This window comes from Phacochoerus africanus, chromosome 1 (assembly GCF_016906955.1).
Source record: "Phacochoerus africanus isolate WHEZ1 chromosome 1, ROS_Pafr_v1, whole genome shotgun sequence".
In the NCBI taxonomy this organism is placed as follows: Eukaryota; Metazoa; Chordata; class Mammalia; order Artiodactyla; family Suidae; genus Phacochoerus; species Phacochoerus africanus.
In genome coordinates this window covers 217,990,417-218,018,375 of record NC_062544.1, presented here as the reverse complement: position 1 = coordinate 218,018,375, position 27,959 = coordinate 217,990,417, and the positions used below count along the sequence as shown (strand labels likewise).

The window sequence follows — 27,959 nt, the reverse complement described above, 5'->3', positions numbered from 1 at the left end:
CATAACTCAATGGTAAGCATCTCAATCAGAAGTTTCGTGTTAATTCAAGACAAAGCAGGTATTTTGAGAACTTAAAATGCCATGAAACATTAGGTACAAACTTTGTAGAAAAAATTCAGTCCTAAAGCTATGTTCTTTTTTTATTATTAAAGAATAGTCGACTTACAATGTTGTGCCAATTTCTGCTGTACATCGAGCTATGTTCTTGCTCTTACAAAGCTTATAGTCTGATAGGGAAGATGAAAAATAAATGCAAAAACAAGAGAAGTGTCAATAGAGATAAATGCTGTGAAGAAAATAAAGAGTGTAGAGACGGCGCGGAAAAAAAGAGGATAGAGTCCGGATGGGGTGGGCTTCCTCTGAGAGCATGGAGAGCCTTCAGTAACTCAAGAACAAGCAGGAGTAAGTCATGTGATGATCTGAGGGTACCAGCATTCCAGGCAGACAGGACAAGGGCAAAAGCTATAGTTGCTGTAGGAAACAACCTTAGCATGTGTGAGAAGCAGCAAAAGGGCTGGCTGTCCAACTGGAGAGTCGTAAGGCAGAGGGAAGGTAGGGGCAGAGACCAGATCAGATCTTACAGGACCGAAAAAGCTCCAGTGTGAGCATTTTGTATTTGTTCTCTAAGGGAGTTTGAATTTGGGGAGAACCATCTTTGCAAGTTTCTGTCAGCAAGTTAGCCTATTTCCTAAGACTAGAACAACATATGCTTATTATAGGATGTTTGGAAATTATTGAAAAATAGGGAAAGTGAAAGTGGCATTTAAAACTCAGAATTCTTTCTGTAACTTATAGATGCATAACAGAAGTCACATTTTATGTACGTTGTAAGCGAAGAAAAAACATGTCACAAAACAATATTTACCTCACACACACACAATGCAGGGGTTTAAAAAATCAAAAACCTTGCTTTTAAAAGAGTACATCAAAATTTCTTCAAGAAATTATTGTTTAATAAAAGTGTGTGTCATTGATTTAAATGGTATTGAAAAATCCAGCTAGGATTAATAGAACGTTTTTTCTTTTCAGGTTTGCAGATTTTATCAGGGGTATGCTGAAACTAATTCTTCTCCTCCTGTTTTCTGGGGCTACACTGTCATCCACGTGGTTCACACTGACCTGTTTGAACAGCATCACACACCTGCCTTTAACCACAGGTGAACACAGATTGTTTTGAACTTTATGCTAAATATTTTCAGTTTATAGAAGTATGTATGCACTAACAATAGGACTTTTCCCATATGTAATTATTAAATATACAAAAATGTCACCTTTGTCCAGCCATTAAACCATGGTCCCTTTTTTTTTTTTTTTGGTCTTTTTGCCTTTTCTAGGGCCGCTCCTGTGGCATATCGAGGGTCCCAGGCTAGGGGTCTAATCGGAGCTGTAGCCACCGGCTTACGCCAGAACCACAGCAACTCGGGATCTGAGCCATGTTTGCATCTGCAACCTATACCACAGCTCACGGCAATGCTGGATCCTTAACCCAGCTGAGCAAGGCCAGGGATCAAACCTGCAACCTCATGGTTCCTGGTCGGCTTCGTTAACCACTGTGCCACGAAGGGAACTCCCATGGTCCCATTTTAAAAGAGCTCAAAAAGTAACTAAAAATATTTCCATTGGCATTTTACATAGGGAGAAGAAGTAAAATCTTCAGCCTAACCTCATATAGCATAGAAAAGCTTATATTCTTTTAAAAATTGTCAGAGCATAATACAAAAACTTTTTATCTTTATAGTTATGTTGTAAACAGGAAGGAAAATGGACAAAGGTAAAAAGCTATGATATTTCAAGTACACACCAGTAAAATTCTTTAACCAGCACTTATAGGTTTATTTTATATTTAGTCTTTTTTAAAAAAAATTTTACTTAGGAAATTTCTGGTAGCCTAGAAGGTTAAGAATCCAGCATTGTCACTGCTGTGGTGTGACAGGCCCCTGGCCCAGGGGCTTCCACGTGCTGCGGGTGTGACCAAAAAAAGAATTGTATTCAATTCTATTTAACTAAAAATCAAAACAGTGCACCATTTCTTCCACCCCCTATCTCTTGCAACCACCAATCTGTTCTATCAGTGAGCTTGGTTTTTTTGGGTTTTTTGGTTTCGATTCTGCACATAAGAGAGAGCATGTAATATTTGTCTATCTTTGACTTACTTCAGTCAACATAATATCCTCAAGGATAATATTATTATATTATATTATATTTGTCACAAATGGCAAGATTTCTTCTTTTTTATGGCTGAGTAATGTTTCATTGCATATATATTCCACAATTTCTTTATCTGTTCCTCCATTGACAGATATTTAGGTTGTTTCTATATCTTGGCTATTGTAAATAATGCTGTGGTAAACATGGAGATGTAGGTATCTTTTCAAGATAGTGATCTCTTCAACTAAGAAATAGGATTGCTGGATCATACGGTAGTTCTATTTTTAATTTTTTGAAGAACCTGCATACCGTTTTCTATAGTGGCCGCACCAATTTACATTCCCACCAACAGTGCACAAGGGTTCCCTTCTCTCCACATCCTTGCCATTTTTGCATATGGTGTAAGGTAGCAGTCTAGTTTCATTCTTTTGCATGTGGTTGTCTAATTGTCCCAAAACTTGTTATTTTTTTTTTGTCTTTTTGATAATAGCCATTCTAACAGGAGTAAGGGGATATCTCATTGAGATTTTGATGTGCATTTCCCTGTTGATTAATGATATTGAGCTTCTTTTATCTGTCTGCTGGCCATCTGTATGTCTCATTTGGAAAAATGAGTATTCATATGTTCTCCTCATTTTTTAATATGTTGTTTACTTTTTGGAACTTAATTGTATGAATTCTTTATATTTTGGATGTTAGCCCTTTATGAGATATATGGTTTACAATTACTTTCTCCCATTCAGTATATTGCCTTTTCATTTTGTTGATGGTTTCCTTTGCTGTGCAGAAGATTTTCAGTTTGATGTACTCCCAGCTGTTCATTGTTGCTTTTGTTGCTTTTGCTTTTGGTGTCACATTCAAGAAAGTATTGTTAAGACCTGTGTCAAGGAATTTATTGCATATATTTTATTCTAGGAGTTTTATGATTTCAGGTCCAACATTAAAGTCTCTAATCCACTTTGAGTTAAATGTTTGCATATAGTATAAGATGGTAGTCCAGTTTCATTCTTTTGCATGTGGTTGTCCAGTTTTCCCAAAACCATTTATTAAAGAGGCTGTCCTTTCCCCAGTGTATGTTCTTGGCTCTTTTGTTGTAAATTAATTGACCGTAAGTGTGTAGGTTTATTTCTGGGTTCTATTCTATTCCATTGATCTATGTGTCTGTTATTATGCCAGTACCACACTATTTTAATTACTGTAGCTTTGTGATGTAGTTTGAAATCAGGATGAGTGATACCTCCAGCTTTGTTCTTCTTTCCAAAGATAGCCTTAGGTATCAGTATCTTTTGTGGTTCCATACAAATTTTAGAATTGTTTGTTCTCTTTCTGTGGAAAATGCCATTGGAATTTTTTTTTTTTTTTGAAAATGGCATTGAATTTTATTTTATTATTTTTTATTTTTTATTTATTTTTTGCTTCTTAGGGCCACACCCGTGGCATATGCAAGTTCCCAGGCTGGGGTCCAGTTGGAACTACAGCTGCCGGCCTACACCGTGGCCATGGCAGTGCCAGATCTGAGCCGTGTCTGCGACCTACACCACAGCTCATGGCAAAGTTGGATCCTTAACCCAATGAACAAGGCCAGGGAGCGAACCCACAACCTCATGGTTCATAGATTCGTTTCTGCTGCGCCATGACAGGAAGTCCCCCATTGGAATTTTGATAGGGATTGCATTGAATCTGTAGATTACTTTGGTAGTATGTATAGGCATTTTAACAATAGTAACTTCCAATCTACAATTACAGAACATCTTTCCATTTGTTCATATCTTTTTCAGTTTCTTTAAATAGTATGTTATAGTTTTCAATAGATGTCTTTCACCTCTTTTGGTAATTTTATTCCTAGGTATTTGATTCTTTTTGATGTAATTATAAATTATATCTTTTGATATAATTGTAAATGGGATTTCTTTTTCTGATAGTTCATTATTAGTGCAAAGAAATGCAGCAGGTTTTTGTGTTGATTTTGCAATCTACAATTTTACTGAAGTTATTAGTTCTAACAGTTTTCTGATGGAGTCATTAGGATTTTCTATGTATAATATCATAGGATTTTCTGTATATAACATCATGTCATCTGCAAATAGTGACAGTTTTGCTTCTTCTTTCCCAATTTGAATGCTTATTTTTTCCTTACCCAATTGCTGTGACTAGGACTTCCAATCACTGTGTTGCGTAAAAGTGGGGAGAGTGTCTTATTCCTGATCTTAGAGGAAAAGTCTTCAGTTTTTTACCATTGAGTATGATGTTAGCTGTGATCTTGTCAAATATGTCCTTTATTATGTTGAGATATGTTCCTCCCTCTGTACCCACTTTGTTGAGTTTCTGTCCTAAACGGATATTGAATTTTGTCAAATGCCTTTCCTCTATTGAGATGATCACGTGATTGTTACCCCTTCATTTTGTTGACATTGAATATATCACATTAACTGGTTTGCAGATGTTGAAACAGCCTTGCATCCCTAAGTAAATCCCACTTGATCATGGTATATGTATTTTAATGTATTGTTGAATTCAGTTTGCTAATATTTCATTGAAGATTTTGCATCAGGGATATTGGCCTGTAGTTTTCTTTTTTTGTTGGCATCCTTGTCTGGTTTTGGTATCAGGGTAATGTTGACCTTATAAAATGTGTTTGGAAGTTTCCCCCCTTCTCTGTTTTTTTGGAAGAGTTTGAAAAGAATTGGTATTAATTCATCTCTGAATGTTTGCTAGAATTCATCAGTGAAGCCATTTGGTCATAGACTTTTGTTTAAGAGATTTTTGATTTGATCCAATCTCCTTGTTAGTAATCAATCTGCTCAGGTTTCCTGTTTCGTCATAATTCAGCCTTAGTATGCTTTGTTTCCAGGAATTTATCCACTTCTTCCAGGTCTATTTTGATGACATATAATTGTGTCATACTAGTCTCTTAACCTTTGCACTTCTGTGGTATCAGTTGTAGCATCTCTTTCATTTCTGAATTACTTGAGTCCACTCCCTTTTTTCTTGGTGAGTCTAGCTAAGAAGTATATTATAGGCAGTCTGCTTATTGTCACTCATTCAATTGACCTGAAACCTTCCTAGCTACTATTGTTTTTGTTATTAGTATCAGTTGGGGATCCATATTAGTTTTTCTGTGGCTGTTAACAAGCTACTGCAAACAGTATCTTTAAAAAACACAAATTTATTATCTTATATTTCTGTAAGTTAGAAGTCCAACTTGAGTCTCACTAGACTTAAAATCAAAATATGGGCAGGCTCTAGGGAAGAATTCATTTCTTTACCTTCCCTAACTTCCCTAGGCTGCCCACCTTCCTTAGCTCGTGGTTCCCTTCCTCCATCTGTAAAGCTAGCAACAGCAGGTCAAGTCGTTCTCACACTGCGTCATCTATTCCTTCCTTCCAAGGTCATATATTCCTCTAAACGTCATATTCTGCCTCCTCTTTCTCCCACTTCTAAAGGTCCTTATAGTTACATTGGGCCTAACCAGATAATCCAAAATAACCCCCCAATTTTAAGGTCAGCTGATTAGCAACCTTAATTCCATCCACAGCCATAGTCCTTTTCACCCTGTAAGGTAGCATAGTCATAGTTTCCAGGAGTTGACATATAAATACCTTTTAGGGGAAGGAGGGGACATTATTCTGCCTACCGCAGGATCTTTTTAAAATTACTGTGGCAGATTATTTTATAAACCAAGAGGGCTCTGTTGTTGCTTCTTTAACAAAAAATTGTTTAATATGCACATACTTTATTCCATTTGCAAGTTGCATTCAGCCACCTTTTGGATTATGTGTTTCATTATTATTTGCTATAAAGGTAGATTGTAGGATTGTAGGATTATCTGTTATAACAAGCACTTCTTTGGGTAGGAGTATAGACAAGAGTCTGAGAGTGACTCTCCTGGGGCCTGTTACCCAGTGACATGGACATTCGATGGGACTCCATGAGATGAGGGTTCCTTTTGGCTGCATATGATTAAAGAAGACTACATATCCCAAGTTGGATTTATATGCTCTCTAATAAAAGGACCAGCAGTTTGCACATCAGAGGCATCATATCTTTCAAAGACAGCCATTTATTTGAGAGTAATTACAGTGATCATAGATAGGGTAGTGGGATAAGGTTGCACTATTCCCATGATTACCAAACTGCACCAAGCCAGCTGCCCTGGAGTGTCACATCAAACTCCCAGGGCAACATGGGTTATTTTAAATTTCTGAAGGAAACAGGGATATGCCGCGTGAATCAGACACTGCAAACCTGTAGTTCAAGAGAGTTCCCAGTTTTATATTTAGATCCTGCTACATTCTTTTGGATGATGCCATATCTTTACAAAGTTAAGTTTTCTGCCATTGCTGTAGGAGAAAACAATACCACACAATCATCAGTGTGGAACAGGAAACGAGGGTGGTGGTTTCATTCTGATTACAAGATTTGAGAAGTTGTGCAGGGCCCATCAGATGCACACATCCCAGCAGTAACTGTGGTTATTGAAGAGTGAAATAAAAATATGTTTTTTCATTATATGGAAATTATTTTTAATGGCCACTAAATTATTAGGAGATATATATATATATTTGTTAAATTTTTTAACTTGTTAAATTTTTTGGACCTAACCATGTAGTGAACAGAATTACTAGCTATTTTCTTTGGCCTTGAGGCACCATGAAAAAATTACTGAGATCCTAAGAGTGCCGAGAAGGAAGATTTGGAAACCTCTATTCTAATTATCCTGCCAGGATTCCCTCTTTTTAGTTCTTATTGCTTTGCCTCTAAATCCCAGTTGTCCCAGTTGTCCACAGGAATCTTTTTTGGATACTGTGCGCTTTTTTATATACTAACATTCCCTCATTAGGGTTTTGAGCGATTTTGGCAAGTATTCTGAGCCAGAATTTTTTTTTAATTTTATTCTGGTATAATTTCAAATTTAGCAGTTTGTACAACGTTCTGGTGGAACAGTTTTAGTTTACAACTCTTCTTGTTCATGGCATTACACTTAGATTTTTTGTATGATACTGTATGTCAAGTATGCATCTGTTAGAATTTACAAGAACACACTTGTGAGTACATGCTGAACAGATTTTTTTCCCCTTGAATTAAGTGTAGAATGATCATTATAAGATAGTACATTCATTAGATTTCATGTATTTCTATTTAACATGATAAAATTAAGTTTTGTCTCTGGATGGCGGCATTATGAATTCAATTTTTTTACCTCCTTTTTGTCTGTATTCATAACAATGGGCATGTTTTACTTTAATAATCAGAAATATATATATGTGTATTTGAAAAACTATACATCTTTTTAAATCTCTAAAGAAAGTTCATGAAACTGACGCTGGTCAAAACTGTTTTCCTTTTTTTTTCTTTTCTTCTTTCTTTTTAGAACTGCGCTCAAGGCATATGAAATTCCCCAGGCTAGGGTTCGAATTGGACCTACAGCTGCCAGCCTACGTCACAGCCACAGCAATGCCAGATCCGAGCCATGTCTGTGGCCTACACCACAGCTCACAGAAACGCCAGATCCTTAACCCACTGAGCGAGGCCAGGGATCAAACTCACATCCTGTGGATACTAGTTAGATTTGTTTCTGCTGTGCCACAGTGGGAACTCCTGTTTTCCCATTTTGTCCTTGAAAATAATTATGTTAGACAAAAAGGAAAGTAGAATTCTAAATTAAATCATGACTAGAATTGAAAGGTTGAGTTTGATGTGAACATCTTAACAACCACTAAGGTTATAAATGCTGCTGTTGTTTTCAAATATAAGTCAGGTTTTTAATGTCACTTAGAAACTCCTGGAAGATGCATTGCTAACTTACATATACCCTGGGTTAAGTACTATGTTTGTTCACATACTTTCTTTGAATTATCATAGTATTTTCTTTTCTCTTTTCTGATGCTTACCACTTAATAGTTACTTACGTATATGTGTTATCTCCCCTACCAGTCTGAAAATAAGAAGCTTGGACTTCTGCCTTATAAATTCCAACCCCTAAACCCATCCCAGTACCTAGCACAACCCCTGAGTAATGAATGAATGAAGTATTTTATCTCTATTTTAAATCTCGGTAGATGTGACTTACTGACCATAATAGGAATCTCAGCCACTCTTCTTTATTCAGCACTTGCGATAGGAAGGCAAAAGGGCATATTTAATGGAACAAAGGGGAATTTGAATAAATCAGTCACAGATACTCCTACTGCTTTTGTAAAAATCGGACCTAATTCCTTTTAAGTAAAAGGAAGTGAACTTACTACAAAATCTAATTATAGACAAATCTAGATCTTGAGGCTGATGTTTAAAGTCAGTAATGGCAAATTTACGTTTCTTTTCTTTTTTTTTTTTTTTTTTACCAGAGTCATTCTTCTTTTCAATCAGGAAAATATCTAGTCTTTTTCCAGTTTCTTACAAACTTAGTATTTCTATTATTACTTTTTATAAATCAGAAGAATATACATGTGAAGTGTTTAAAAATAAATGCATTAATTATAACTGTTACTGTAATAACTTAAAAGTTACTCATTTTGTTCAACCCATACGTTATAAGTGCTACTACTGCTAGAACATTCTAATGCAATCTTTTTGTAGTCCACTGATCTTGACATTATTATTGCCATCTCTACAGAAGAAAAACTGGATCATTCCATTATATCTGAAGGTGTACTATTTGATATATGTACTTGCTTACATACATCCTCTTGGAGCCTATCAGCTGTACGCCTTTAGTATTACATTTGGGAAATTCAATATTTAAAATTGTGTTATAGCCTCATTAATTGAATTATAGGGCAATAAACTCACACTAGATAATAGGAATTTTCAAAATCTTGAAGCTTATGCTCTAAATAAAATTATGAAAATAACACTATTCACCTTCTCTGAGAACTAGATGTCTAGCCATGCTAGTCACAATTCACATGTCATTTTTCACCAAACAGATGAATACTTTGAAAATGAACACTGTTTCACCAAACACACAGAGGAATACTTTGAATAGTTTCAAATGAATATTTGAAAAATGTTAGCAATTTGGTGTTGAGTTTGCTGAAATGATATAATTTGTTTAACGGAAGATGCTTTGGGAGAGGCTCTTCAGCTAATGCAGGTTACTAGAATGCCACAATGGTGCTTTCAGAAGCATGGTGAAGGGAGTAAGGAAGGATGATTAGCTAAACATAAGCCCCTCGAGGGTGACAGCTGACCACAAGCTGACTTTAAGTGACAATTGAAGAAAGGAAGTATGTTTGGTTGTATTGAAAAGCATGTGATATGTATAGGCTAAAGAATAATCTTAATATATTCTCATATTTTGCCTTTATTAAAGTAATTATATCCCATTTTAATAGCATGCAAAAATAAAAGCATACAGTAGCCCTAAAATAGGGAGAAATGAGAGATTTCAGAAAAAGAATAATTAAAGAAATGCACATTATTAAGAAAATGAGGGATTTTAAGCCCTGAAGAAAGCAAGCTAAGGAGTGACTTAATTATGTTTACAGTTTTATGAACTAAAAATGAATTACTTATGTTCATGACTTATCAGGAGGCAAAAAAAAAAACAAAAAACATGGACTAAAAGACAAGAATGGATTTGTGGAAAACCTTACATGTAAGAGTCACAAAATGCTCAGAGAAACACTTCTTATTGGGGAAGGTCCTGTAATGTTTATCCAGATTTTCAAGAAGCAAACTAAGTCTTCAAGCAGAATCTGCGTTTCTTGAAGGTAGAGGGCATGACGAGGGGATCAGTCGGTGTTGCATGATTTCATAGCACATTGCCTCTTGCAGAACCATATTGTTCTTTGGGAGCTTAAAAGTTACTGGTAACAGCCTGTACCTAGGACATCTGATTTCACAACCAATCTCTATTCTGGGCCCACTGTTTCAAAGGGTTAGTAGCTGTGCTTCATTTCTGCAAAATAATAACTTTGTCTTCCAGCCATAAGGGACTAACCATAACTGTCAACCTTTATGGGACTAAACTATGCCAACAAAGAGGCTAAACAAGGGACACCCGCAGATCAAAAACATGCAGAAAGAAAACCATCACCATTAATGAATATTTCAGCAAAATAGGCCCCTTCCTCTTTTGAACCCCATTTTCATGTACTGCATATTTTAATTGGTGATAGATCATGAAAGCCACAGCAGTCATTTTTTGGGACTATGAGGCTGAGAAGAAAGGCACAGCTCAATGATATAGAAATCTACATTGGTATGTGTGTATATATACATACATATGTATTTTATATATTCAACATGCCCAAAACCTATGAAAAACTATGTAGTTAACAAACTTTTGAATGTTTACTATTTCTCTTTACATCTGTATTTCCAAAAGGTATATTTTTATTTGCAATATCCAATGTAATTTAGATTATAGAAATATTTTTAAGAAAAGTCTAATCTAATAATTCCCAGTTAACTTTCCTAAATTTTATCATAAAACAAAAACTTAGTATGCACAATAATAAATCTTACCCAATAAAGTATATCATTATAAAGCTACTCTTTAATGAAATTTCCTGATTCCAATCTTTAAGATTATGATGAAATGTTTTTGTCTTAGTTTATAATCCTCATTTCTTTTTCTGATTTCTATTTTATATTGGAGTATAGTTGATTTACAGTGTTTTCTTTCTTATTTGTAATGCTTCTTAGTAAACTATTAAAAAGTTATTTAAGGGGGAGTTCCCATTGTGGCACAGCAGAAACAAATCCAGCTAGTATCCATGAGTATGCAGGTTCAATCCCTGGCCTCGCTCACTGGGTCGGGGATCCAGTGTTGCCTTGAGCTGTGGTGTAGTTTGCAGATGCAGCTCAGATCCCACATTACTGTGGCTGTGGCATAGGCTGGCAGCTGTAGCTCCCATTCGATCCCTAGCCTGGGAACTTTCATATGCTATAGGTGCAGCCCTAAATTTAAAAAGAAAAAATTACTTGATTCCTGTCCACCTAGAAGGAACTTTAAGGCTTTTGTTTCTCATATCCTAGTTAAACTCTCTCCCTACATTATTTAAATGTGTTATTGATCTGCTTAAATGAACCTTAGTCATCTGATGTAACTTATTATTTGATAAATTCATCACTTCCGTTACAACCCACATATAATGTTCATATGATTGCAACTTGAATGAACATCTCCCTTGTTAGTCAGCTCTGGGTCCCAGGAAATTCTTCCTCCTACAGAGCTATAACTGATTTGGAGCAGCACTGCTCCCACCAAGAAAGTCAGTGCCCTCCCTCTTCTGGTGACAGCCCTCAGAACATTTGAAGATAATGTCATGTGTGGACCCAGCCAGTCATCTAAATGTACCCCACAGCCTTTCCCCATCAGATGTGGATTCCACACCACTGAGCAGCACAGTCACTTTTTTCTAAACCTACCACAGGCCATCAGAGTCCTCTTTAAACAGAATTTCTAGCATTTAGCACTTTCTCTGCAGCACTTGGCACCTTTTGCTACGAGGCTGTGGCTTCTTGTGACTAGACAGTTTTTCTTATTTCTTTTAAAGAATGAGGTATAATTATATTCTTAACACTCTGCATATGAATGGCTGCTAAACCAACAGAGATTCATCACATTCCTTTAGATTAGGAGTGATTAGAGGGTGGAGTGTGTCCTATTTACTGTTTCAGCATAGCTGCTTGCATGTAAGAGGCACTTAATAAAATGGTTTTGAAGAAAGACTTAAGCTACGTTTTCCCTGTTAAATACCTAAGGGAGAATTCTCATGCCCATTTCACATTTATCATAATTAAAGTTCATCTTTCTGTTTATAAGCTTTTGGTGGTTTGTTTTTGATTCTGTCCTCTATCTTAAGTACAGTTACTTCCAACTTTTGTGTGGAATGCAGATTTGTGAAATGTGCCTTTTGTGTCAATACCACTGAGTAAAAGAAAGAAATGAAGAATTTTTTTTTTCAGTCTGATACAGTGGCTTGGTGGAAAATATGCTAGATTCCTTCGGCCTTAATTGTATTATTATTAGCACTGCTAATTTACATTGTGTCTACATAAATCATTTTGACTTTTAGAACTTCTGTCACTTCATCACACTTTGCCTGCCTCAAAGTATTGATAGAATAGTCAAAAACGATAATATAGTTCCCGTCATGGCGCAGTGGTTAACGAATCCGACTAGGAACCATGAGGTTGCGGGTTCGGTCCCTGCCCTTGCTCAGTGGGTTAAGGATCCCCTGTTGCCGTGAGCTGTGGTGTAGGTCGCAGACGCGGCTCGGATCCTGCGTTGCTGTGGCTCTGGTGTAGGCCGGTGGCTACAGCTCCGATTGGACCCCTAGCCTGGGAACCTCCATATGCCGCGGGAGCGGCCCAAAGAAATAGCAAAAAGACAAAAAAAAAAAAAGATAATATACTTCTAAAGTTTTAAAAATTGTTTAAAAAATTATATAAATATGTTTTGAAGTTATTATTTTTGATATCTTGAGAATCTCATTAGACACTGAGTGAAAATAGTTCTCTGAAATTTTATGATTTGTTTTGTAACTGCTGAACCACCTAAGGTTTGAGTGTTTTGATTAATAAAAATGTGTTCATACATAATTCTCCTTCCCTAAAGTTGAGTAATTTGGCTTGTCACTGAAAGCAAGGATGGAGAGAAGAGTCCTTTCAGGCTTATGAATCCAGTTCATATTCTTGAAATGCATCCATTGTAACTATATTTTGTAGTACACAGGACTTTGTTTTTTGCAATTTAAATCATGGGCCTGTGAAATTTTATTAGCTGCTTTGAAAAAAAAATTCTGCATCAGCATTGTGTGTGTTCTGCTAAATTACCTTGACTTTTTTTTTTTTGTCTTTTTTGTTGTTGTTGTTGTTGTTGCTATTTCTTGGGCCACTCCCGCGGCATATGGAGGTTCCCAGGCCAGGGGTTGAATCGGAGCTGTAGCCACCGGCCTACGCCAGAGCCACAGCAACGCAGGATCCGAGCCGCGTCTGCGACCTACACCACAGCTCACGGCAACGCCGGATCGTTAACCCACTGAGCAAGCAAGGGCAGGGACCCAACCCCCAACCTCATGGTTCCTAGTCGGATTCGTTAACCACTGCGCCACGACGGGAACTCCTACCTTGACTTTTTAATTGAAAGGCAGTTTATTTTAATTTTAGTATCAGTACTACAGAAAGTCATGGAAATATTTAATGATCATGTAGTTTGAACCCTCTCTGACGAACAGGAAATTATCTTGTCTGCCTGACTTTTGTTAGCTGACATTCATCCACTGGATCTGCCAAACCAATGTGTTAAAGATACTGTTTCAGACTCTAAACTGGAAATTCAAGTGGAAGTCAAATTCAGACTCATAATAATTAGCTTTTACTCTATGCATCTCCCAGAACACTGGGGAAAATATTAAATCAGTCCTGACACAGCTACCTTTCCCCCGTTCTGATTAGGAAGATTTTAATTTAACCCTTGATTCTTGAGTAATTTCAGCATATCCAGCCAGTATAAAACAACCTTGTGGCTACCATTTCTATAGTAATAAAATAAGCAAACACCAAGAGCGAGAGAATGGAATGAAAATACCTGATTTTTTATTTCTGGCCTCTGAAGTTGTATCTGTAGTCTCACCCTATTTATCCTACCTATAATAGGAATTCTGTAAAGGAAGAGGGAATACTTAGGTCGAGGATCCTGGACCAAGGCTGGCTTATATAGCTCCTAACCAGAGACATCAGTAGTGCGGGTCAGCTCATCCAGGGATAACCATCTCTGGGTCAGGGAGCTAACCGTCTCTGCACAAAGTGGAACTGGATCAGCTGCCAGTTCATCAGTTTAGAATGACATTTCTCTTTTTTAATTTTGTTAACTAGGTAAGACTCACAAATAGTAAAGACTAAATTCGTATAGTAGGAGAAGGGTATATAAAGAAAAATGTCTACTGTCCCATGGCCCCCAGTTACCTGGAGGCTACACCTAAATGTCACTTTCTTGGGTATTCCCCACAGAATTTTATACATTTACAAACAAGTGTTTGTGTGTGTGTGTGTGTGTGTGTGTGTATGTATTTTTATCCCTTAACTTTTCTGTACCTTTTCCATATAGATATATATATCTTTGATGGCATTAGTATCAGCATGTACAGAGTTCCTTCATTTTTTTATATTTTACTATAGTTGATTTGCAATGTTTTGTTACTTTCTGCTGTACACTAAAGTGGCTCATATATATCTATATATATACATACACACATACATATATATAGATATATATGTATTTCTTTTCCATATTCTTTTCCATTGTGGTTTTTTACAGAATTTGAATATCATTCCCTGTTATACAGTAGGACCTTATTGTTTATCCATTCGAAATATAATTATTTGCATCTGCTAACCCCAGACTCCCAATCCTTCCCTCCAACCCTCTTGGCAATCACAAGTCTGTTCTCTATGTCTGTGAGTCTATTTCTGTTCTGTAAATAACTTTATGTGTGTTCAATTTTAGATTCCACATATGTGATAGCATATGGTATTTGTCTTTCTTTTGCTGTCTTGTATGATAATCTCTGGGTCAGTCCATGTTGCTGCAAATGGCATTATTCCATTCTTTTTATGGCTAAGTAGTATTCCAGTGTATGTGTGTGTATACATATCTTCTTTATGCATCTGTCAGTGAATACCTAGGTTATTTCCATGTCTTTGCTATTGTAAATAGCACTACTGTGAACATAGGAGTGCATGTGTCTTTATGATTATAATTTTTTTTTGTTTTTGGATTTTTTTTTCTTCTTGTATTTTTAGGGCTGCAGCTGCAGGATATGGAGGTCCCCAGGCTAGGGGTTAAATCAGATCTGTAGCCACTGGCCTATACCACAGCCACAGCAAATCCAGGTCTGAGCTGTGCCTGCGATCTACACCACAGCTCATGGCAACGCCAGATCCTTAACCCACTGTGCGAGGCCAAGGATCGAACCTGCATCCTCATGGATACTAGGCAGATTCATTTCCACTGAGCCACAATGAGAACTTCTCCAATTATAGTTTTGACTGGATATATGCCTAGGACTGGGATTGCTGAATCATATAGCAATGCTATTTTTAGTTTTTTGAGCAACCTCCACACTGTTTTCCATAGTGGCTGCACCAACCTAAATCCTCACCAGCAGTGTAGCAGGGTTCCCTTTTCTCCATTGTAAATTTACAAATAACAGATGCCTCTCCAGCATCTGTTATTTGTAGACTTTTTAATGATGGCCATTCTGACCAGTGTGAGGTGGTACCTCATTGTAGTTTTGATTTGCATTTCTCTAGTGATTAGCAATGCTGAGGATCTTTTCATGTCCCTGTGGCCATCTGTATGTTTTCTTCAGAAAATTTTCTATTTAAGTATTTCTATTTCTATTTTTCAATTGTGTTGTTACTGAGTTGTATATATACTTTGGAAATTAAGCCCTTGATAGTCACATCACTTTCAGATATTTTCTTCCAGTCCATAGGTTCCCTTTTTTGCTTTGTTTTTGGTTTCCTTTTCTTTGCAAAAGCTTATAAGTTTGATTAGGTCCCATTTGTTTATTTTTGCATTTATTTCTATTACCTTGGGAGACTGGCCTAAGAAAACATTAATACGATTTATGTCAGAATATTCTGTCTATGTTCTCTTCCAGGAATTTTATGGTGTCATGTCTCATATTTAGTTCTTTAGAGTTGCTTCATTTTTAATGGTTACATGTAGCTGTTTGATAAATTTTTAAACAACCAACCCTCTATTGGTGGACATGTAACTCGTTTTTAATCTTTTCATACTACGGAAAATATTGCAGTGAGTGTTCTATATATACTTGTACCTGCACAGCTGTAGGATAAATTCCTAGAAGAGGAATCAAAGAGTTAAGTGCATTATTTGATAGACATTCCCGAATTACATGCCAGAAAATGAACTATTTACAGTTCTATCAACAATGTCTAACCACAGTAGAAGTTTTATCTTTCCAAAGACAAAAGATTTCCTCTTCCTTTCCCAGAATTAGGATACCTAGGAAACCAAAATTAGAAGATTCTTAAGGAGCAGGAAATGAAGCCAAGAGAGTTGTGTGGCCTTGAGGGGTTTTCAGACAGGGCCCCCTGCTTTACCAAGCTCTACTTTTTTGCAACATCCCATGTCTCTCCTTTTTTTTTTTTCATACCGTGCCTGATAAAAATCAATAAAGTCAAATCTCTTTTCAAGACGCCATGCCAACAGTCCCCTTTCAATATGTTCTCATCCTTATTTTGTCATTCTTTCTTTTACAGCATGCAATTATTCTTTCATATACAGATTATGATTACTTTGCGGTTAATACAATTTAATTTTCCTGATTACACATTACAAGTGAGAGTATATCTCCTTCCGAAATATAAAAGTAAAAAGGATTCTTTCCAAACATATTTCCTAAAAGCAGCTGCTTTCAACAGTGGTTTGTGGATCTTACTTAAAAATAGCACTTGATCTTAAGAGTTTGCTTTTTCCTATCATTTATTTCAGTGATTTCTTGTCTTAAAACTCCTAGGCTCATCTGTTTTGGGTCAGTGGCCACCTCTGCTCTGAATAATCTGACTGACCAGTAAATTAGTATCAAGTGTTGTATAGATAGACTACTCCATAAAGCTATAGTAATATTCCATCCCTAGATTTCCTAATGGACCACAAATGAGTCGTGTGTAAGGAGAATGTGTTGATTGATTTGCATGATCTATGTCCAGCAAATATGCAGTGAGCGTGAGGTGTGTTGGGTTTTGTTTTGTTTTGAAGAAACAGTTGCTTCATGCTTTAACTGTATTTATTGCATCTATCAGATGCATCCCATTCAATAATGAATAATTCGGTCACTGCTTTGGTTCGCAGTGTTCTTTATTCTCATCATCCTTTTGTTCTCTATCTTCATATGTGTCAAAGAAAGTCACAGTAACACCAGCTATTTGTGATACCAGAATGTGCTAAATGTTTGATAATCCTAAAGGCTAGTGTAATTGGAGGAGAAGGTGGGAGTTGAGATTAATTAGAGAAATTCTATTAGAAAACAATGAATACTGTTTTTTTTTTTAACCTCTTCAACAATGTTAGGGACTGTTAATGACTGCAGTCAGTTATGGTAAATTTTGGTAATTCGGTATGTTTTATGAATAATGCATAACAGACTTAGGATAATTCCCTCACTTTCTGCAGTTCCTATACAGAAATTTTTTTCCTTAATACTGTTTTTAAAAATATTTTCCTGGGAACTTTAAGGTTAGAATAAATGCTCCTCATTATCATCAGTGGGCATGATATTATCATCACGGGATATGTTTTAGGTTTCCAAATAGGACATCGTTTTTCCTTATTAGTTCTGTTTTCACCTTCAAATTAAACTTATGAAAGATTTGTATAAAGACAGTAGCATTAATATATAATTATTTGGGGAGTGCATTTTTCTAAACATTCTTCTAAGAATAAGAATAGTGTCCATGGAGTTCCCGTTGTGGCTCAGTGATTAACGAATCCGACTAGGAACCATGAGGTAGCGGGTTCGGGTTCGATCCCTGCCCTTGCTCAGTGGGTGAAGGATCTGGCGTTGCCGTGAGCTGTGGTGTAGGTTGCAGACGCAGCTCAGATCCCGAGTTGCTGTGGCTGTGGCGTAGGCTGGTGGCTACAGCTCCGATTAGACCCCAAGCCTGGGAACCTCCATATGCCGTGGGTGCGGCCCTAGAAAAGGCAAAAAGACTAAAAAAATAAAATAATAAATAGTGTCCTTATTCAAAGATTTCACTACAAGTTAGGTTAATAGGCTATTTATTCGCTAATCTGAGATCCTAGCCACTATTATACATTTCTAGGTGGTAACTTTTGTCTGTGTTCCAAAAGCCATGTTAAAAAAAAAAAAAAAAAACTCTTGACACGGAACTCACTTAAAATTGGGGACTTGCTATTTTAAATGTTTCTCCAGGAATTACAAAGTAGATAGCTTTTATTTGGTGTTTAAAGGCTGTTATTAACCAGTCTTAAAATATGTAATTTTTCGTAACATTAATGTCTCAACATTTTTTTCTTAGATATAAGTTCTCTTTAAAATTATAGAATGAGTCTAGATTTTGTATTAAGTTGCTATATTTTATCGATCCATCCCTATACCAGGAGTGTGGCTAAGGGGAAAGAATCTTTTAAATTACAGTGCTTTGGAATAATCCACCAAAATTATAAAGCTAATAAACTGATAATCATCCAGCAACAAAAGTTTTTTCTATCTACTCCACAAAACCTGAGCGAAAAGCCAACAGATGTGTGAAGTTGTCAAACTTTATTAGCTAACATTGAGAAGAGATGAAATTCCAGAGTTTGTACTTATGAAAGAGAACACCCAGAAGGTCCATCTGCTGTGACTAACTGCTGCTTCTGTGAAACTGAAATATTTGTGTTTTTATTTTAGTGACACTGTACGCCTCCTGTATTCTCCTGGGAGTGTTCCTGAATAGCAGTATACCTATATTTTTTGAGCTTTTTGTGGAAACCGTCTACCCAGTTCCGGAAGGAATTACTTGTGGAGTTGTCACTTTTTTAAGTAATATGTTCATGGGAGTACTTTTGTTTTTTCTCACCTTTTATCACACAGGTAAGAAATCTTTTTATTCACTATCTCAATGTGTTACGAGAGAGGTTTGTAGCACTGATGTATAGGGAGTTTATGTGGAGAATTCTCACTAAGGCAAATTGCTTTACTTGAGCTTTCACATGCCAATAAAAGAAAATATCTTCAGTTGCTTTTCTTGAAATGCAGCCTACCCCGACCTAATGCACCCTCAGCCCACCCTTAAGAGTCTCTGATTTAATTAACTTGGACTGGGGCCAGCATTTCTAGTTTTAAAAGCCACACCCCACCCCAGGTTATTCTAATATGTAGGTTCTCATTGAGAGCCACCAGTGTCTTGCTTTTTAAAAATACTTAGACTCGGAGTTCCCATCTTTGCGCAGCGGAAATGAATCCGACTAGGAACCATGAGGTTGCGAGTTCGATCCCTGGCCTCGCTCAGTGGGTTAAGGATCTGGCGTTGCCATGAGCTGTGATGTAGGTTGCAGACACTGCTCGGATCCCAAGTTGCTGTGGCTGTGGCGAAGGCCGGCAACTTCAGCTCCAATTAGACACCTAGCCTGGGAACCTCCATATGCCTTGGGTGCAGCTCTAAAAAAAGAAGAAAAAAAAAAATACTTAGACTCTACTGTCTTTATGTAAGGGAGAAATTAAGGTCAGGGGTATACATGTAGTTTAAAGCTTTGGGGATGAATGAGAGGTCATCCAAGGAGTGGATCACGTATAAAGGACAGCTCTGTCCATCGGAACACTTTAGGGCAGTGGAGATGCACTTTGCACTGTCCGACACAGTAGCCACTTGCCCCAGGAAGCTAGTACAACTCAGGAACTGGCTTTCTAATTTTACTTCATTTTATTTAAGTTCACGTTTACACTGCTACATGTGGCTCGTGGCTACCGAATTGATCAGGGCAGGTTTAGAGTAAAGTGAAGGTTGAGGTGAGAATCCAGTTAGAACCTCTGAAGAAGAGGGAGGTCCTTACGAAAGAGAAAGGGTTAGGGTGCTGAACTCCATTGGAGGAGTTAGCCTTGGATGAAAGGAGGTGGACAGAGGCAGTGTCCCTGGGCACAGAAGCAGAGGCCTCCGCCACATGCATTGTTGGGGAAGTTCCTTCCTGAGGGCACCAACCTTCAGCTTTGAAGCCAGTTCATCTGTGAAGAGTTGGCAGAGAGACAGTGGAGAAAGGGCTTAAGGAGGGGATGAAACTTGAAAGCAGCCTTTGAGGGTGTGGAAGAGATGCAGGGTCTGCTGCAAAGATTGCCAGGCACAGCGAAGGCCGATTCTGCTGGTATCGCGGATCTGCGGGTTTGTAGTGGCTCTGCTGTGCCGTTGTTTGGTTTTCTCTCATAATTCTCTTGTCTGTGGTCCAAAGTCTGTTTTAGAAAATTGGGGCACAGTTATTGAGGCTTCTTTTTGTGCATTAAAATAAGGATTCATACATATTTTACATTGTATTTGTAATTTTTATACTTGTCTTTATAAAGCTTTTATTAATTTCTACTAGGTTTGTATTCCATTTTATACCCTTGTCTTAAACAATTGAATATTACTACCTTTCCCTCCCCCTCTGGTTATTTTTTTCTTAACTACTCATCAAATATCAGTAAATTTGGATAATTACATGATAGAATCTAATTGGTAAGATTCAAATATATTTAACAATGCTCTAAAATGTGACACTCCAGGAGACCTAATTGTTTTTGAGGAATTCTGACAGGCTTATAATTGAAATAATGTCCACAATAACCCTAACTGGGAAATAAATTTTTGAAACTTTCAAAGCTGATGAAACAATCTCCCCGAGTTTTGGGCAGCTCTCGGCATAGCGCTTTGGCCTAACAGCAAAGAGCATCCAAACAGTATTTTAATTTCTTAGTAATTAGAGCAACAAACTAGATTATTTCTATGGATCAGTAATGCAAGCAAAGAAGGTTTCAACTTTGCTAAACCTGATAGACGTTTGGTTTATCATATGAAAGAGGATGATATAGTCAAAGGAGAGTGATATTAATGAAGTCAGACCACTCTTCACTGTCCTTCTGGAAACATCTGTTGCCGTTAAAGAAAATGCCATCACCGGGTGTCAGAGTGAGGTCTTTGCCTCCAGACAGTTTTCTAAACAAAGTCATCTAACAGCTATTACATTATCAGCTTGAATGCACTTCAGCTGTGTCACAGTTGAACTTTGGAGGCTCAGCACCTCTCTTTTGCCCCATAAAGTATCAGAGGTGGCTGTTGCCCTTAGGGGGGTAGAAACAGTTTTCCAGCTCATGGTCACAGCGGGGCTGAGTGGTCCTTGCAGCCTGGCTGAGCATGTTTTGCTCCTGTCGAATGGAAATTGTTTTGTCTTCCCAGCATTTAAAGCCAACAACAGTAGAGGGCTGATCATGTTATCCTCCAATACACCTTTGCACGTGGTCTCTAGACCATAACAAGCAGATATCTGTTCATCAGTTTAAGGCAGGGACTTCTCCTGTGCCCTGTGACTCTGGAGGAACCCAGTGCCCTCCGACCACTGAGCTCAGCCAGCACAGTGTTTCTGTCACGCTCCTGGGTCCTGCGGCAGCTTCAGTTTGTTCAACTGTACATCAGTGGCCACGCTTCATTTTGCAGATTCAGAGTGACCAGATACAAGCAGACGTTTTTGTTTCTTTGGCACAGGCAGCAGAAGAGACGACAGACACCACTTCTACTAATTCTGTCTCCCTGATACAATCGATGATTTATCTAGCTGGGAATCTTTGGGGTTTAGCTTCTGGGTTGGTTTCTAATCACATGTTCTTATACATAACTTTATAGATGTTAAAGGTTTCTGCCTAAATTCCATGAGTACTGTGAAAAATAAAATTAAAAAAAATAATCTTAAACAGGATGATTTTCAGGAAAAAAAAAATTGCCAGTATGTTCTGACATTTTAGAGTTAATGAGAAGATGGACGTGAAAGAGCCTAGACCAGGGCACTCACCAAATGTTTTGTTTCCTTTTGGATAATTAGCTGTTAATGTTAGAAATGCAAGCACCTAGGCTTCTATTTATTTATTTGTCTTTTTAGGATCACACCCACAGCCTATGGAAGTTCCTAGGCCAGGGGTTGAATCAGACAGAGCTACAGCTGCCAACCTATACCACAGCTTGTGGTAACACCAGATTCTTAACCCACTGAGTAAGGCCAGGGTTTGAACCTGCATCTTCATGGATACCAATCGGGTTCGTTACTGCTGAGCCACAGTGGGAACTCCTTAAGAGCTCAATTTTTAATCATCTTAAAGATCTGTGGGCTTTTCTCAAGGAAGTACTAAACTTCCTGACTAGATTTCTTATTTCCCCACCATGTGCTGTCTGGGAGATGACTACATCAGATATGGTTTTTCAGGGCTGTACAGACTCACCCCAAGATGACCAGGCTCATGTGCCCTGTCTGGCAAGATAGGCTCCACTGGTGATTTGCTTGCAGATTATGGCCACTGCCATCATTGATGACAAATGTCACACAGGCTTCTATACCAGTGCCACTGGCTTATTTGGAGCCCTGAGTCGCAGAGTTTCCTGTTACCTGTTCTGATTCACCTTTGGGAATCTAGGACCCTGTCAGAGATTTCTTGGAGTTTTTCGAACTCCAAGAAAGGTCACTGTCAAAAAAAAAAAAAAGTTACTTAATATAAGCATATTTGAAAAACTGAGTTACTTCCTATAATGTCTGCTTTGCAAATTTCAGTGAGTTATTTCAGACAGCAGTGATGCTTTATTCTACTACACATACAAAATCAATTTGGAAATGCTCTTCTATTCTTTTTTTTTTTGGTCTTTTTGTCTTTTCTAGGGCTACTCCTGCAGCATATAGAGGTTCCCAGGCTAGGGGTCTAATCAGAGCTGTAGCTGCCGGCTTATGCCAGAGCCACAGCAATGCAGGATCCGAGCCTTGTCTGCGACCTACATCACAGCTAACAGCAACACCAGATCCTTAACCCACTGAGCAAGGCCAGCAATCAAACCCGCAACCTCATGGTTCCTAGTCAGATTCGTTAACTACTGAGCCACGACGGGAACTCCTAAAAACATTAAAGATTTTTACCTCGGTCCTTTCATTTTGAAGTAGCTGACCATGAATTTGAGGCTGCATTGTGTGCTGAAGGAGGGAGGCACAGACCAGTGGTTACAAGGAGAGCACATTCAGCAGATGTGGCCTCATGAAAGGTCATCTTATATCTAAGAAAATAGTGTAGTGATGGTCAGAGGTCTCGGGTAATTAACATGGAATGAAGGGACTAGGGCATTTACACCGTGAAACCATGGCGTCAGATGACTTCGCTTGAGAGGCAGTGGAGACAGTTTTGTTAAATTACCATAATTTCAGTTAAATCCCCAAAGAAAGTAGAAGGCTGGTTCTGGAGGGTGATGCCTGGAACCAGACAAGTATTCAAAGGGGGTAGAAACCAAAAGCATGGCACCCAATTGCAGGGAAAGAGATGAGGTGAAGAGGTTAATACTGCTTTGTCCTACTTGCTTCAGTCCCACCAGAGCCTCACCTTTTGGTGCAGAGCCTGGAGTGCAGTTCAGCCCGTCTCACTGTGATTTGGCAGAGTCCTCAGGCTGTGGAACAGGAGGTGATCGAGAACCAGCAGAAACAGAGGCGAATCGTGGCACCTTGGAGTATGGATTGATATTTTTTCTAGTGAAAGGCAAAGGGGAGGAATGTTGAAAAGCCGTGCTCATTGTGGAAGCTGCAAAGAAAATGTTGATGGATCAGGACTCTTTGGGTCATACATCATGTGACACCAGGCTCCGAAGGGACTGCAGCACCTCACTTCTCTCCCGCTGAGGCAAACTGAACTTTTCGGCAGCTATTTCCTGCACACTGGAGCCCCTTAGCTATGCTCTGTGTGAGTGGTTTTCAGTGGGAAGTGCAGAGGTTTCCGCCTCTGACCAATTTCTTAAAAAGCTACTAATTTCAAAGAACACTGGTAGTTGGTACTGAAGGGTGGATTTGACTTTTCAGAGAGAGGCACAATAGTGAAAAACAACCAATGAACCATGATCCCAAAGAGCAATTTTAAGGCACTTTTTTGGAAATTCCCCAGGTAGAAGGAAGCATTTTATAACTGATAAAATAAAGGTCTGCATTGGCAACATGTGACTCATTCTAGGTTTAAGGAGACCTAGGACAAGTTGATTGTTGTTATATGTGTGTTGCTCTAGCTAGCTCTCCGTGAAAGACTTAGAAAACGTCTTTTTAGACTTAGAAAACGTCTTTTTTTTTTTTGGCTATGCCCATGGCATGTGGAAGCTCCCAGGCCAGGGACTGAGTCCGAGCTGCAGGTGCGGCAGTGCTGGGTCCCTAACTCTCTGTGCCAAAAGAGAACTCTACACTGTGCTTTCTTTTGAGTAAAATTCGATCTTAAAGTCAAAAATGCTCACACTTAATATACGCATATTATATGTCTTATTAAGATATACATTACTGGCTTTTCTATTTTTTCACTGCATCTTTTTGCCTGTTAAAATTATCAGAAATTCAGAGGCTATATGGCCAATATAAAAGCAGAACACGCCTGGTGTATCATTTCAGGGAGTATCAAAATAAAGACAGGATCCGAAAGACCACAGCCTTCCTGAGTATTTGGATTACAGTCAATCCAAGTAAAGGACAGAAAACAGCTCTGCCTGCAGATACCCCTGAAATGCACATCTTTGTTCCATGCTATAGAATAGCATGTCTGACTTTTAAAATGTAGAAATTGAAAGGAAGGGAGGCTGCTTTTGTGAACCTATTACACGGGGAAAAGGGGGAATATTTCAGCACCTTTTCTTAGCAGTTGGTTTTCTGATTTCCATTCCTGCGCATAAATTGCACTTTTAGCCACATGAATTATGGATTAAACTAAAGTAGCAGCAAAGAAATCTTTAGGATGATTTTTGAAGATTAAGGCAGTATTAGCATGCTGTGGAAGCACAGAGGGAAAATATAAACCCCTAGCAGTGCCCAAAGGAAAAAACGTACCAGGGAGTGTGTTTCCCTCATTTTTTTAATTGAAATAGCCAATTGGATATTAAACCAGAGAAATTATCCCCGCACCCCACCACCACCTCGCTGCCAATAACAACCTCTTTGTGCCAAGCTGCTGCTTACTTCTGTGCTGCTACATCAGGACTGACAGAGGGGTCAGGACAGAAGGAAGATGAACAGATGTGCCGCTCCAGGGCCCCAGAAGCCAAGGAAGCAGCTAGAGCAGCACAGTCGGCAGAGGGCAGCAGGTGTTTGGGTAGCAGGAGGCCTACTGGAGAGTCCTAAATTTGTGAATGGGCATTTTTGAAGAAGCACATTGATTCTTTGATTACATCAAAAACCAATGCTGTTTGGGAGTTCCCCTGTGGCTCAGCAGGTTAAGGATCCTGCGTTATCACTGCTGCAGCACAGGCCACTGCTATGGCACAGGTTCAGTCCCTGGCCCAGGAACTTTCATGTGCCATGGGCATAGTCCAAAAAACAAAAACAAAACAAAAAAGTATTTGAAGTGCCCGTTTAGATGATTCCTATAAATTCTGCTAATTGGTATCATACATAACCATCATGGTTAGTAGGAAAAAAGCTAGAAAGAAACCAAAATATTCACAGTAGTTTCTCTGAGGGTAGAATTAGGATTCTTTTTTTATGTTTTACTTGTTTTATATTTTTTTTTCCTAATCTGTTTTACAGTGATCACTGCTTGATTTCTTTTTTTTTTTTTTTTTTTTTTTGCTATTTCTTGGGCCGCTCCTACGGCATATGGACGTTCCCAGGCTAGGGGTCGAATCAGAGCTGTAGCCGCCGGCCTACGCCAGAGCCACAGCAACATGGGATCCGAGCCGGGTCTGCAACCTACACCACAGCTCACGGCAACGCCGGATCATTAACCCACTGAGCAAGGGCAGGGACCGAACCGGCAACCTCATGGTTCCTAGTTGGATTTGTTAACCACTGTGCCACGACGGGAACTCCACTGCTTGATTTCTTGCTGAGAATTCAAGAATTAGGGAATTTCTTCCTACCTGAGTATTAGGTATTTTCCAAAAATATATGTGTTACTTCAAAATTCAGGTGATTGTTATTTGTCTTTCTAATCCATCAGATATTTCTGAATAAGGACAGGAGTGGTGGTGATAAAGGGCACTTTAAAAATAGTTACTAAACTCTGAGTTCGATTGTGGCTCAGCAGAAACAAACCTGACTAGCATCCATTAGGATGCTGGCTCGATCCCTGGTCTCCCTCAGTGGGTTAAAGGACCCAGCATGGTGGCAAGCCACAAGCTGTGGTGTAGGTTGCAGAAGGGGCTCAGATCCACCGTTGCTGTGGCTGTGGTGTAGGCCAGCAGCTGCAGCTCTGATTCCACCCCTATCCGGAGAACTTCCATATGCCCTGGGTGCTGCTCTTAAAAAAAAAAAAAAAAAATCACCAAAGGAACATTTAAAGGTGATTGATCTTTCCTTCTTTGAAGTAATATTTTTTTGGCCACAGTCAAGGTGGATTAAATTGATGAAAAGTCATTAACAATATTGTCTAAAAGTTTTCCACAGGAAGGCCCTGTAACATATTACATACATCACTCAGACTCCAGGTTGCCGCTGTTTGTTTGTTGAAAGCCGGTTTTCGGGCCTTCCAGGGTACACTTAGCTTTTGCACGCTAAGCACATTGCACCCGGGCATACAGGTGCTTGTCTGTTAGTGACACATGAATGCTTACAACTGCATGTTTTTGTCTTACAGAGTTGTCTTGGTTCAACTGGTGCCTTCCCGGGTCGTGTTTGCTCAGTCTCCTCCTCATTCTGTGCTTCAGGGAATCCTATGACAGACTCTATCTTGATGTGGTTGTCTCAGTATAATAGCACAGACTTGAAGGAGCTTAAAAAGAGACTGGAAATCAATACTGCACACTGCACAGTCGCTTGGAATTGCACATCTAACAGGAAAAAAAAGGAGAAGAGAGAAACTTCATTCAGAGGTTTTGTTAGGTTACAGATGATGACGTTAATTTCATTACTACGAGGTAATAATAATGTGGAACCTGAGTGATAATAGGGGACTTTTAAAACCGTATCAATGGCATACCTGTGCCTGAGTCTGGGGTTACAAGTGTGATGTCTTACACAGAAAGCACTGAGTAATTCCTTCTGTGTTTTGTGCCAGTGCTCAACTACTGATTGATTAATTATGCAAAGAAATCAAGGGTGTCTGTCATGAAGATAACTCCTTCCCTAAGTCACCTATCAGAATAGGAAGAAATGCCACTAACTTCTAAAGAAGTTTAAACCCTATATCAGATTTTAATTATAAAATAGCCAAGAGGCATATCAGTGATAGAAATTAGCCACGTGTACACTACATTTTTTTCTAATAAAGCCATTTCTTATACGACTCCTTATTTTTAATTAGGGCGGAAACCTTTGGCCATCCTACTCTATGACGATCAAGTGCTTTTTTCCAGCAACTTCAGAGCGCATACTTTGCGTCTCAGTCTTAACTTATCCTTGTTTCTGTGAAATGCAGTTTCATCTACTCGGCTCTTAAATGGTTATATTAAAGGTGACTAAATGTTTCATATAGTCGCATTAAATACTGTAGAAAAAAATGTAATTCCGTTCCGACTTAGCACTTTGTTAAAAGTGAAATGACAAGTTCCACAGAACATCCCGTGTCTTCGGGCAGATGTATATGCGGTGGCATGGGATGGAAAATCCAGCACCAGCTGTTATTTGCCAGGGTGACCTTTTATTAAATGACCCTTGTTTGAAATTAACAACTTATAGCATTGAAACTTTCACATCTCTTGCGTGATTTCTGAATTACATTCTCATATCTCTGAATTCAGGTTATAAAATATTCGGTTCTGGTATGGAGTCAGGATATTTGAAAAGGAAGTATTTTGCCAATACCTGCCTTCTTTCTGTGGATGAGAGCTTTTTCAAAAATAACACCCATTGGCTAGCTCCCAGACATGTATTTCACTTTGACATAAAATACGCTCTGCTGGGGTTATGGCATTACCACTATTCTCATTTCAGTAATTCCCCTCCCCGCAGCATCAAAACAAACACTTTCTCAAGACTATTTTACCTTCATTGTTCTCAGCTTCCTCCAACCCCCTCTCCTTTTTTCCTCACTTGAAATTATATCTTCATTGATATATATTTTTGTCTTTTTCTGGACAGGCAGAGTGTGAGCCAGCTCCTTCCATTACCCAGGGTGGTGAGGTGTGGTTAAGGAGACCTGGCCAGCACACAC

General features: G+C 38.5%; 1 protein-coding gene across 1 annotated transcript in view; it reads left to right on the top strand.

Moving 5' to 3' along the window:
- The window catches only part of SLC49A4 (solute carrier family 49 member 4), a 92,048-nt gene extending 64,552 nt beyond the window's left edge, over positions 1 to 27,496 (top strand). Inside the window, exons 7-9 of the mRNA XM_047790783.1 lie at positions 1,030 to 1,157; positions 18,543 to 18,725; positions 26,445 to 27,496. Of these exons, the coding sequence (XP_047646739.1) occupies positions 1,030 to 1,157; positions 18,543 to 18,725; positions 26,445 to 26,560 (427 nt within the window). The 3' untranslated portion in view covers positions 26,561 to 27,496. The remainder of the gene's footprint in view (positions 1 to 1,029; positions 1,158 to 18,542; positions 18,726 to 26,444) is intronic.
- Positions 27,497 to 27,959: the final 463 nt, after the last annotated feature.